Source organism: Lampris incognitus, chromosome 13, assembly GCF_029633865.1.
Source record: "Lampris incognitus isolate fLamInc1 chromosome 13, fLamInc1.hap2, whole genome shotgun sequence".
In the NCBI taxonomy this organism is placed as follows: Eukaryota; Metazoa; Chordata; class Actinopteri; order Lampriformes; family Lampridae; genus Lampris; species Lampris incognitus.
The window spans coordinates 45666784-45679531 of record NC_079223.1 but is presented as its reverse complement, the minus strand read 5'-3'; the positions used below and the strand labels follow the sequence as shown (position 1 = coordinate 45679531).

At 47.1% G+C, this 12748-nt stretch overlaps 1 protein-coding gene across 2 annotated transcripts; it reads left to right on the top strand.

The window, feature by feature from the left end:
• The first annotated feature begins 2892 nt into the window (after nucleotides 1-2892).
• paox (polyamine oxidase) lies at nucleotides 2893-10949 on the top strand. 2 transcript variants are annotated; one of them, XM_056292432.1, is made up of 10 exons: nucleotides 2893-3166; nucleotides 4400-4576; nucleotides 4738-4868; nucleotides 5566-5753; nucleotides 5866-6047; nucleotides 6284-6453; nucleotides 7186-7271; nucleotides 7496-7608; nucleotides 8961-9115; nucleotides 9238-10949. In XM_056292432.1, exons 1-10 carry the CDS (start codon nucleotides 3004-3006, stop codon nucleotides 9388-9390), a joined length of 1518 nt encoding a protein of 505 aa, XP_056148407.1. In that variant the 5' UTR covers nucleotides 2893-3003; the 3' UTR covers nucleotides 9391-10949. The 2 variants fall into 2 exon arrangements, with proteins under 2 accessions (XP_056148407.1, XP_056148405.1); XM_056292430.1 differs by having other exon boundaries at nucleotides 4738-4895.
• The last annotated feature ends 1799 nt before the right edge of the window (nucleotides 10950-12748 follow it).

Genomic DNA, 12748 nt, shown 5'->3' with positions numbered 1-12748 from the left:
ATCTATCTATCTATCTATCTATCTATCTATCTATCTATCTATCTATCTATCTATCTAGCTAGCTATCTAGCTAGCTAGCTATCTGTCTGTCTGTCTGTCTGTCTGTCTGTCTGTCTGTCTGTCTCTGTCTGTCTGTCTGTCTGTCTGTCTGTCTCTATCTATCTATCTATCTATCTATCTATCTATCTATCTATCTATCTATCTATCTATCTATCTATCTATCTATCTATCTATCTATCTATCTATCTATCTATCTATCTATCTATCTATCTATCTATCTATCTATCTATCTATCTATCTATCTTTCTATCTCTGTCTGTCTGGCTGTCTATCTATCTATCTATCCATCAGTCTATCTTTCTGTCTGTCTGTCTGTCTGAAGAAATGATTGTAAAATGAGGGCTAGCCTAGATTGAAGTACTGAGTATGCTCTCTGTAAGGCTAGAAAAAGATGCAGAAGCAACCGATAAAGGGATATGAATGAGTAAAGACATAATAATACAGTTGAATTTATAATTCACAATTTATCATTTAGTGACAGTCCTCATTTGGAGTGGACCTGATAACATGAGAGGTAGAAGGTGACCTGTATAGCTACTCATTTGACGTATGTATGTGCTTATTATCACCAAATAATGCCCTCATTGAATAACATTAGGGCATAATGAAAACATACTAACAGATTTAGACATTCTCTTCAATCTAATGACGATGAGCTGATCAGGTAAACTGCTGTTATGTACGCTGCTGTTAAAGTACTGTATCATTCTCTGGCTGCAGAGACTCGGAGGAAGCGTAGAGAAGATAAAAACACCTGGCTAGAAGAAGCATGTTTGAAGATAGGTGAATTTGATCGAGAAGGAGAAGCAAAAGAACTCTCTGAGAAAGTCAAAGCGGTGAAAACAAAAGTTTTCAAACCTCATCATGCACAAAGGATAAGGGTGGCAAGGTGCTGACTGAACTTGTGAGACACTGAACCGATGGACAGCATATGGAACTAATTTCTTTCAAAAACCTGATGGAGAGACCCCTCTCAAGTGTATAAACTTTGATGAATCACATCCGGTTCCACTTCTTTCTGAGGTGGAAAAAAAGCCATCACTAACTTAAAAACGAACAAGACGGGGTGTACTGCACCACAAGGCGACATCACTAACCGCTCGGCTAAAGGGTCCGACCCGTTAGCTAGGGGCTAACGTGTCTTATTAGTAGTTTACAGTCGTCACCCTCCCCGGAAGCTGTTATTCCCGCGCTCCGAAGAGACTTCTGAGGATCTGCACACTTCCGGATCCCGCCGCTGCACCATTGTAACCGGTTATTTCTTGCCCGGTGCGGGATTCGATACGGGGTGTACTGCAGCACAAGGCGACATCACTAACCGCTCGGCTAAAGGGTCAGACCCGTTAGCTAGGGGCTAACGTGTCTTCTTAGTAGTTTACACTAGCTAGCCGATGGACGGCAAGATCCAAACAAAATGCTGAGTGGAGTAAACGAGGCAGGGAAAAAGAGGGTGCTCAGCTTGAATGGGAAAAAGACAAAGCGCATGTAAGAGTGGTGAATCAAATGTTGTCATCCCAGTAGATGGACAAGACGCGGAACACGGACAGCTTCAAATACTTGGGTTCAGTGAAGAAAAACGACGGTAAAAAAATCAGAATTACCCTCGCAAAGAAAACGAATGATGGCGCTGGTACCAATATTTCATTTCGTTCTTGTTCATTCCGCTCGCGGTAACGCGCAGCTCCAGCACAGTCCACGATCACACGCAACTCAACTCACCCATTCCAAGATGGCGGATAAGGACTAACAAAGTTACAGTGCCGCCTGGCGGTCACACCGAGTAATGCACTTCTTATTCAAACACGCTGCAAGAAAAGAAGTGAAAGTCAGTGTACTTCAAGCCCTCGTCCTCGCAGTGTTGCCACACGGAGCTGGAAGCGGGACTTTGAAGACAGCGACGGTAAACAGGATCGAGGTTCCAGGGATGCGGCTTCATCGTAGGATGCTTCTGTAACCGGTTATTTTCTTGCCCGGTGCGGGATTCGATACCGGGTGTACTGCACCGCAAGGCGACATCACTAACCGCTCGGCTAAAGGGTCAGACCCGTTAGCTAGGGGCTAACGTGTCTTATTAGTAGTTTACACTTCGAATAAACCGGACAGAGCTGAACGAATGCGAGCATCCTTAACGAATAAGGAACAAAAAGAGGACTAACGGCGCATGTAATGGGCACACCCGTCGTCCAGATGGGAGTAAATGAACGAAGACGGCGATTTTGGGAACTACAGCAGCGAAGCGCGAGAGAGGCCGACCAAAAGGGCAGCGTCATGATGACGTCAAAGAATGGCTTAGTCTTGAGAACATCGGAGGCAACACGATCAGCTCAGGACAGAGAGACCCGGCAGTGGCGCCCCCAAGGGGTGGCCAGGGGTGGCCACGGCCACCCTGATACTATCCCTGCCCCCCCCCAGCCACGAGTCGCATATGCAGAATATGCTTCTGATTATGCAGAAAATGCTTCTATCTGATATCTTACATTAGGTGCTGTTCATTTAAATCAATAATGTATATTTTTCTTAACTCTCACATTGACAGTTTTCCACTAGCCTATACAGTATACTACAACAGCATCAGAGAATTCCCGAAATTCAGTCATGGCTTTTGGTTTTGGTGTGCCACCTCAAGATTTTCAGTGGCCCCATTTGCCCCCCCCCCTATGAAACATTTCTGGGGGCGCCACTGAGACCCGGAGCAGACTTGTCTGGCAAGCGCGTCATCCGCATGGCGCCGGCGACCCCCCGCTGACGAGGAAGCCTCGGAGAAGAACGCGCGCCCCGTTATGTTCTTTTATTTTGAAGGCGAAGTTGTTTCACTTCCGCCGTGGCCTCGCTGAGTATGATATCATCAGGGGACAGTTAGACGGGCTGACTCTAGTTGTGATGGACGTGCCCGCCGCTGCGGGTGTAGACGGAGACGGTGTTTGGCACTAGCCGGGGACAGACATGGCTCTGAGACGTAAAGGTTTAGACTCTCAGGTAGTCGTCATAGGATGCGGGATATCCGGCGTGGCGGCGGCGCAGAGACTTGTTAAACACGGGTTTCGAAATGTGCGGGTCTTGGAGGCGACGGGCCGAAGCGGAGGACGGATCAAGACCGGCAGCTTAGGTGAGCGGCGTCTAACCCACGGCCACGTTATGTCGCCACGATACAGCGCGAGCGCGTTTACAGAACGGGTGTGACGATAAGAGAATAAAACGGACAAAACGACAACATCTGGCCGAGCGGATGACGTCAGAAGGCAGATGTGAACCCACCGCGTCGTGGACTCGAATCCGTATTCAGTGACAGCACCCTTCTCGCTCTCCTCCCGCCGCCCCTGCTGCTGTTTCACCGTGGCAAAATAAAAGTTCTATGACCGGGCTAAGAGAAAACAAGCGATTATGGAAGTCAGGTCTTTTATTTTGTCATTTCACAGTCTCAGTCTTAATGACGGTCGGAAAAACAAACTTTGTGGCCCCGGTGTTATATGTCCACATGAAAGCATGTGATTGACAGGTCATTTTACTGGTCTGGGGCATGTCACTTTCACGGTGTAATCTGTCTTCAATCCAACTACAATGCAACCCCCTGAAGAAAATTGCACAAAACACTACTACTACTACTACTACTGCTTTCGGCTGCTCCCGTTAGGGGGCGCCACAGTGGATCATCCGTTTCCATCTCTTCCTGTCCTCTGCATCTTCCTCTGTCACGCCAGCCACCTGCATGTCCTCCCTCACCACATCCATAAACCTCCTCTTTGGCCTTCTTCTTCTCCTCTTCCCTGGCAGCTCCATATTCAGCATCCTTCTCCCAGTATACCCAGCATCTCTCCTCCACACATGTCCAAACCATCTCAGTCTTGTCTCTCTTGCTTTGTCTCCAAACCGTCCAACCTGAGCTGTCCCTCTAATATACTCGTTCCTAATCCTGTCCTTCTTCATCACTCCCAACGAAAATCTTATCATCTTCATCTCTGCCACCTCCAGCTCCACCTCCTGTCTTTTCATCAGTGCCACTGTCTCCAAACCATACAACATAGCTGGTCTCACAACCATCTTGTAAACCTTCCCTTTAACTCTTGCTGATACCCTCCTGTCACAAATCATTCCTGACACTCTTCTCCACCCACTCCACCCTGCCTGCACTCTCTTCTTCACCTCTCTCCTGCACTCCCCGTTACTTTGTACAGTTGACCCCAAGTATTTAAGCTCATCCGCCTTCGTCACCTCTACCCCCTGCATCCTCACCATTCCGCTGTCCTCCCTCTCATTCACGCATATAAAATTGCCCACACCAGATTCATTCTCTTTACTCTCTGAAGCCATAAGAAGTCCCTTTTTTTTTCATCTTTTGCAGGTGATAAAATAATTGAAATAGGTGCCAATTGGATCCATGGTCCATCTGAAGACAACCCGGTCTTTTGTCTGTCCCGTCAGTATGGCCTACTGGAACCAGCGGCTCTTACTGCAGAAAACCAGGCCATGGATATCAAAGGACACCCGCCCTGGGTCCCCGGCTGGTTCAGTAGTTCAGGTCAGCAGACGTAAAAACACATATTCAAACTCACATGTCAATATTTCGGTTTTCTGTCTGTCCAGTGGCCCGGCCCGGAAGTGTTATTGACTGTGTAGTGTGTGGATGTAGTAACTGACACGGTGAAAGGTTGAAATGTACGGGCTGTGTTGCATACACAGGTAAGAAACTCCGGGCTGAGGACACGTACCCCGCGGTGAGTATGTTTGCTGAGCTGCTGGACGAAAGCGCCGAGTTCCACAGTCGGGGTGGAGAACCGCGGGCCAGTGTCGGAGACTTCATACGGGCAGAGGTAAGAACTAACTGCAAGCTTTCAGAGGTACGTTCGGCTCCAGGTGTTGATGGTGAAAGAGGCGTCTCTGGCACGGAGCTTATGAGCCGTGAATGTGGGCGAGGCCCTTGAGAACTAACTGCAAGCTTTCATGTTTGCATGTGTGTGTTTGTGCATCTATGGCCGTTTATTCAATTCAATTTTATCGTCATTAAAACAATGTGCAGGCACATGTTGAACAGGAAATGAGGGCTGTGGCTTCACCGATCAGTGCAAGACAGACACAGACAAACACAGTGTAAGATGTACGCACATGAAGACCAAAGCTAAAAATAAGTTAATAAAGAGCTGGAGTACAAAATATTTAACAATATCTACAGACATTCAGTGGGTGGCCAGGTTCAGGTGGACAACAGCTTGGGGAAAGAAGCTGTTTTTGAGCCTGGTAGTGCGGGCTCTGAGGCTCCTGTAGCGCCTCCCAGAGCGCAGGGGGGAGAACAGCCCATGGTCGGGGTTGGGTGGGATCTCTGCTGATGCTGAGACCCCTTCGAAGGCAGCGTTTGTGACGAATGTCTTGTATGATAAATGTCTTCAGTGCCACCGTCTCCAAACCATACAACATAGCTGGTCTCCCAACCGCCTTTGTCCCCTCTACTCCTTGCGTCCTCGCCATTCCACTGTCCTCCCTCTCGTTCTCCCTCCTCTTTCGCTTATGTAGGCGCTGAAGCGAGTGGCAGAGGAATGGAAGGACGAGGAGGCCTCCACGAGGGCCATGCGGCTGTGTGTGGTCAGTAACATGTTGAAGGTGGAGTGCTGTGTTAACGGAACACACACAATGGACCAGGTGGGACTAGGAGCCTTTGGCCTGTACAGAACCCTCCCCGGACTCGACTGCACGTTCCCCGGGTTCGTACATGAAACACACATATGCGCACAACGCACATGGTGTAACTAATAGCGGCATGCGTTGTGTAAGATATCATATTCCCCAATGTGGACATTTGTTCCTCCCTTGCAGGGGCTATGAAGGCCTAATCCAGAACTTAATGTCCGAGCTCCCCCAGGGCTTAGTGGCCTACAGGCAACCTGTGAGCTGCATTCACTGGAGCGACACCGAAGGGGACAACGAGCCCGTGGTTGTTGAGTGTGAAGACGGACAGAAGATCACCGCCGACCATGTTGTCGTCACTGTGCCTCTAGGTAGACTCGTCTGTTCAGCACACACAAACACATCTCTAGGGTCCATTTTTCCACGTCTTCAGTTGAAGCACCCTCGTGTGCTCAGATTCAGTGAGCGCCTCTGTGATTTTATGGTCGCTCATCTCAAAGTCCAAGAATTGATTGTCGGCAGCGACGCAATAACATTTCTCGGGGGCAACATTAACTTGGCGTCAAGGTTATGCAAGTACTAACCGTGGTCTGTTGTCTTCTGTCAGGTTACCTGAAGAAGCACCGTGCGAAGCTGTTCCGGCCTCCTCTCCCGCTGCACAAGTTGCACTCGATACAAAGAATGGGCTTCGGAACGAACAACAAGATATTTGTGGAGTTTGATTCCCCGTGGTGGGATATGGACTGTGAGGTCATTTACCTGGTGTGGGAAGACGAGGTTTGTTGTCGTACAAAAGGTTGGATGTTTACATGCATGTAAATACAGTTTTACAAGCAGACACGTGCACACATACATGCACGACGCCATTGTGCGGTTGCCTTTAACCTTTGTTCTTGTGAGTCACTCTTGACTTTAAACATGAACCCTGGGGGTGGCGGGGCGGTCTGTTCCGTTGCCTACCAACACGGGGATCCCGGTTCGAATCCCCGTGTTACCTCCGGCTTGGTCGGGCGTCCCTACAGACACAATTGGCCGTGTCCGTGAGTGGGAAGCCGGATGTGGGTGTGTGCCCTGGTCGCTATACTAGCGCCCCCCTCCGGTCGGTCGGGGCGCCTGTTCAGGGGGAACTGGGGGGAATAGCGGGATCCTCCCACGTGTTACGTCCCCCTGGTGAAACTCCTCACTGTCAGGTGAAAAGTAGCAGCTGGCGACTCCACATGTATGGGAGGAGGCGTGTGGTGGTCTGGGGAGAAAAGGGGGGGTGGTTCCAAAAGACAACCCTAATCTCGGTGTCTAACCTTAACATAACTGTATATCTGACTCTAAATCCACCATCTAGAAGGAGCTTTCTTTTGCTAGGTTGTCAACTAGGTATGCCATATTTCTTCCTTTACTTTTCTGCTGTGTGCATTTAGGCCTCACAAGACGACAAACCAAAAGTTGTCCTCGCATGCGTCCACGTGCACACCATCACGCATTGCCTCTGTTGTATCTCTTGTCTCTGACCAGGAGAACCTTGTGGACCAGGTGGCGGATATAAAGAGGTCCTGGATAAAGAAATTGTTCGGGTTCACGGTCCTCAAACCTGCTGAAAGGTCAGGGTCTACAGAAGATCCTCAGTTATGAGAAAATGGCTGAAAAGCGTATTGACTAACTGAGTATCGTGACAACAAGAGAATGTTACCATGGCGTTGGACGTTTTCCAGCTCAAGCGAGCGGCCGTTTCGCCGACTTCCTGTGGCCCCACGTTGCCTCTTTCTGTTGTCCTTTTGGTGCCGCGTTCGGTGTGACCACATCCTGTTTCTCGTTCCCATCCCAGGTACGGTCACGTTCTGTGCGGCTGGATTGCTGGTCGTGAGGCCGAGCACATGGAGACGCTGCCCGAACAGGAAGTTGCACAGTCTATAGCACAGCTTATCCGCAGGTTCACAGGTGAGTTTAGATTGGGGGGGGGGGGGACAGACTGTCAGTCCAGAGAAGGAACTGTTATTTGGATAAAAATGCGTTGCTTCTTGAATGTGGTTCTAATTCGGCTTAAACCCTGTTGTTTCTCTGCGCGTTCATTATTATTTATTATTTTTCTTGTTCAGAAATGTTTGCGCATATCCCGTGAGACGGTAAATGGTAAGAGACATGAGAGTTTGCCCATTGTGCTGTCCAAGAAATATGATTCCATTTGGCCTGATGGGGGCGCTATAATTAAAGGGCAACATTTTGAACTTTGTCCTAACTCCTACGCCCTACGTCTGATTTACACGAGACTAGGTACAGACACCCATCTATCCTCACTCTACAAATTTGCCTCAAGAACCACTAAAGTCCAGCTGACTGGATTGTCCGCCATTTTGAATTTTATGAAAAACACATTTTTGACATTGCCTCCAAAACCGTTGGCCCAACTGCTACCATATTTTCTATGGGTCATTATTGGACCAAGCTTATTGAAAGTTGCATAAAGCTTGTTGATATATTATTTAGTTTTCAAGATATTGACCAATGAACTTCAAAAGGGCAAGGCTCAGCACCTAGATAGACCGAAGTCAACAACTGTTGGGCCAGTCATCACAAAACTTGCAGGATATATCCACACAAGTACATGAAACATGCCCTGAAAGTTTCATTCAAGTCGACCCTCTAAGGGGAACTATAAATTTAAAAAATAGGCGTGGCATAACACAAATCAGACTACTACCACTACTACTGCTACTTTCAGCTGCTCCCGTTCGGGGTCGCCACAGCGGATCATCCGTTTCCATCTCTTCCTGTCCTCTGCATCTTCCTCTGTCACACCAGCCACCTGCATGTCCTCTCTCACCACATCCATAAACCTCCTCTTTGGCCTTCCTCTTCTCCTCTTCCCTGGCAGCTCCATATTCAGCATCCTTCTCCCAATATACCCAGCATCTCTCCTCCACACATGTCCAAGCCATCTCGAAGTCTCTCTTGCTCGGAAGAGTGGGGTAATTGGCCAGGTACAATTGGGGAGAAAAAGGGAGAAAAAATAAATAAATAAATAAATTGTTCAGCAGTAGTTTTTGGTAACCTTGCTGTGTCAATATGAGTGAATGTACAGTACAGACTAGTACAGTACAATAAAAAAGGATGGATGGATGGATGGAAGGATATTAAGTTGTTGAAGCTTTCAACTTCTAACAGTCTGTGTAGGCTTGAACCCCGGACTTGCCGCTTGTGGCTATATTTTTTTTAACCAGTTTGTTGTTTCTGATACTTGGTTGCTGTAGCATATCATCCCGCAGAGTAGGTAATTCAGCTGTTGGTTTTAGGGAACCCGACCATTACGCCACGGAAAGTTCTGCGCTCCCAGTGGTTCCACGACCCCTGGACCTGTGGATCCTATACTTACCCGGCGAGAGGCTGCTCAGCACAGGACCTGAACAACTTAATGGAACCACTGCCTTCGAAAGGGACCCAGTCTCGGGTAAACGGCACATCTTCCTTCTCGCTCGCTGGCGCCCTCTTTGCACGCTGGCGCAAGAATATTTAAGCAAGTCCCAAGTTTTTGGACTTTCAGATCTAACACGCACTGTTTGTCGGTTGCAGCCCTTGCAGGTGTTGTTTGCTGGAGAGGCCACTCATCCGTGCTACTACTCCACTGTCCACGGAGCTCTTCTGTCTGGCTGGAGGGAGGCTGACAGACTCATTTCTCACTACTCCTCCTCGGGTCCGGCGGAGATACCAAGACCGAAGTTATAAACACGGTTTCTTCCCCAATTTTTAACCAAGTTGTGCAGAGATTGTTATAAAATCTATGAATGTAAGTTTTTGTTTCCACCCCAGATATTCTGGCAGTGACAAGAAAATGTCTCGTGTTTTGCCTTCTTAATTGTAATGTCCTGTTTCGGAGCAGAATTATCTTTTATGAATTTTTCTATCAGCCGTTTCTTCAAATCACGACGCAATCAACAAAGCGCCCGAGTTCACGAACAACAAAAAGCGTGGCCCCGATTACATCTGATTGTTACTCGGTGCATTATTATATTGTTTTTGGATTTTCATCAAACAGTGCCTCAAGTTGATGTGTGGTAGAAAGAAACCGCAGAGACGCCTTATTGCAGGCAGGGCACAACACAGGCCTGGAGTGTGGCCTCTGTTGGAAACCCACCCCAGCTTCCGGGGGCAGCGCTGCTGCTGAGCTGTTGTTGGGTCCTGTCTGTAACACACATGCCATAATTCAACAACAACGGGGGGGGGGGGGGGGTCTTAATGCACTAAATTCCCTGTGTGTGCACACGCGCGTGTCTATTGTGTTTGTATATTGTGGTTTCCCTGTGTTTGATAACGATGGAAAAGGGGAAGATTTGGCTTCCTGAACTCTTGGGTTTTGGGCTGCTGATCACGAAAATCGCCTTAACATTTTATTTTCTATTGCATACCGTTTTGTTGATATAACCTATTTCTGTGATTTCCTGCCACCCCCCCCCTTTTTACCCCCCCCCCTCCCCTTTAATTGCGTCCAGTCAGTTACCCCACTCTGCCGAACCGGGGAGGGCTGCAGACTACCACATGCCTCCTCCGACACACGTGGAGTCGCATCTTTTCACCTGACGGTGCGGAGTTTCGCCAGGGGGACGTAGCGCGTGAGAGGATCGCGCTATCCCCTCACCCCCGAACAAGGCTCCCCGACTGACCAGAGGAGGCGCTAGTGCAGCGACCAGTGCCGCCTCTTCATGTAAAACTGGGATTGATGAAAATGTTGTGGAAGCAAGGAGGAGAGAGGGCGGTGGGTTTCACTATCCGGGACAGGTGTTTCCAAGAACAACTGATGCCAAGATGAAGGAAGGCCTTTTTGTTGGTCCACAGATCAGACAGGTCCTCAATGACCGGGAGTTAGAAGATCTGCTGGTGGGGCAGAGAGAACAGCGTGGAAGGCATTTAAGGATGTTGTTGAGAATTTCCAGTACAGGGCACCAAACTACACTGAGCTGCTTGACAACATGCTTACAACATACAAACCATGATGTGCAACACCCTCTGCATTCACACTGCACTCCTTCCCTGCACGGTGATCTCGGTGCAGTCAGTGATGAACATGGTGAAAGGTTTCACCAGGACACGGCGGCCATGGAAAAGAGGCATCAGGGCAACTGGGATCCATCAGTGCTGGACCACTATTGTTGGGACACTGACACGAGAGGCACCAGATGCTGAGTACAGACGAAGATCAGCTGCAAAACCTTTTAAGCTCAGTTGAGCTAACACAATGTGTCAGCATCATTATGCGATTAAACATGTTAAATTATTTTTGTTGTTGTTTTTTTTGTTTATTTCGAACGTTAACACTTTTCTAAATGTATAATGTAACTGGTTATTTTGTTGCCCGGTGCGGGATTCGATACGAGGTGTACTGCACCACAAGGCGACGTCACTAACCGCTCGGCTAAAAGGTCAGACCCGTTAGCTAGGGACTAACGTGTCTTATTAGTAGTTTACACTAATAAAAGAAAACAAAAGAGAAAAAAAATCAAAACAAGCAAGCAATATCATCATCAAACATTTGTTTTAAATCTCGGCAGTTGGAAAGGGAGTAGGCAGAAGTTAAGAAAAACAACTTTTCTAGTCCTACCCCCTTATTCTGTTTTAGTGTTTCAACGGTGAACTGTGTGACTTAAATGAAAACTCAATCATCTCCCGCCAGTGACCATGACGTCTATCTAGTAAACCACACAAAGATCATCCAAAGGAGTTGAATCAAGGAGTTGAATCAAGTGAATCAAGTGCAACTGGACTTGGTCCAGTCGCACTTGATTCAACTCCTTTGGATAACCAATGACCTGGATGAATGAGAACATTCACAGACACACAAAGATCTTTCATCCAACACAACAAGAACAATGCCAGCGCAGAGCAACGCCAACACAACTCGAGAACAACCCACACAAGATGTCCCAGCTCCATCCCACATCTCTTCAACACATTATTATGAAAGAGTCTTTTACATTTGATTATTGAGTCACATGTTTTCATTTCACCCCTGCAGCTGTTCCAGATACTGACACCTTTGGTTGTGACCCAATGATATTTTGCATTTGTCCTCACAGGGTTGTGTTTAAACGCACATCTTCCTCTCAGGTCACAATTACTTTCCCTCAGCTGGCACAGCCCCTGCATGCTGCTGGGTACTTTATGATTTAACACTTTGTGCATGATTTGAGCAGTTTTAAAGTCCACCAGATCTTTGAATTTTAGTGTTTTTAGTTTGACAAAGAGTTGGTTTGTTGGTTCTGTGCAGCTGGCCCCGTTCACTATCCTTATGGCTCTTTTTTGAATAACAGAGATTGAACCGGTGTTGGTTTTAGATGTGTTCCCCCACACTTCCACACAACAGGTGACGTATGGAAGTATGAGGGAACAGTACAAGGTGTCAAGGGTAACACTTTAGTACGGGGAACGTAGTCACCATTAATTAGGTGCTTATTAGCATGCAAATTAGCAACATATTGGCTCTTAATTGGTCACTATTACGTACTCATTAGTGCCTTATTCTGCATGGCCTTATTATACAACCAGTAAGCCATTAACTATGAGTTTTCCCTCTATAACCTCAGAAGTATTGCTTATTAGTAGTACCATCTCAATATGCTTTGCTTAGTATGGACTTTATAAGGAGGTAGTACCACAAGAAGAGTTATTCTCCCTTACTAACACTTAATGAATATGGTCTGTTCTTACATAACAACACACAAAACTACAAGTGTTCATAGTGTTAAATTACTCTAAATTAAGTTGTTGTTACTTAGAATATGTTCCCCATACTAAAGTGACATCTTGATCATTACTAATTCACTAGTAATTAAGTTTTTTTATGTTCCCCATACTAAAGTGTTACCGTGTCAAGTGAAGCTTGATATAGAAGATCTTTGACTTAGAATACATTTATTAAGTTATTTAATGTTTCTCCATTTTCCTACGTGATACAGCCTATCTGAAATTAAAATCTGTAATTATTTTCAGGAAGCAAAACGTTTGAAATTTTTTATTGTCCATTGTAACTTGCCTGTACCGTACCGGCCACCGTACATTTCACACCGGAACTGATTGTTCCCCCCCACCG

Bases quoted from the DNA above. Each gene is read 5' to 3' on its own strand.
- paox (XM_056292430.1), top strand. From the start codon at position 3,004: ATGGCTCTGAGACGTAAAGGTTTAGACTCTCAGGTAGTCGTCATAGGA. The intron at 4,896-5,565 runs GTACGTTCGGCT...TCGCTTATGTAG, and splicing joins CTAACTGCAAGCTTTCAGAG to GCGCTGAAGCGAGTGGCAGA. The intron at 7,609-8,960 runs GTGAGTTTAGAT...TGTTGGTTTTAG, and splicing joins GCTTATCCGCAGGTTCACAG to GGAACCCGACCATTACGCCA.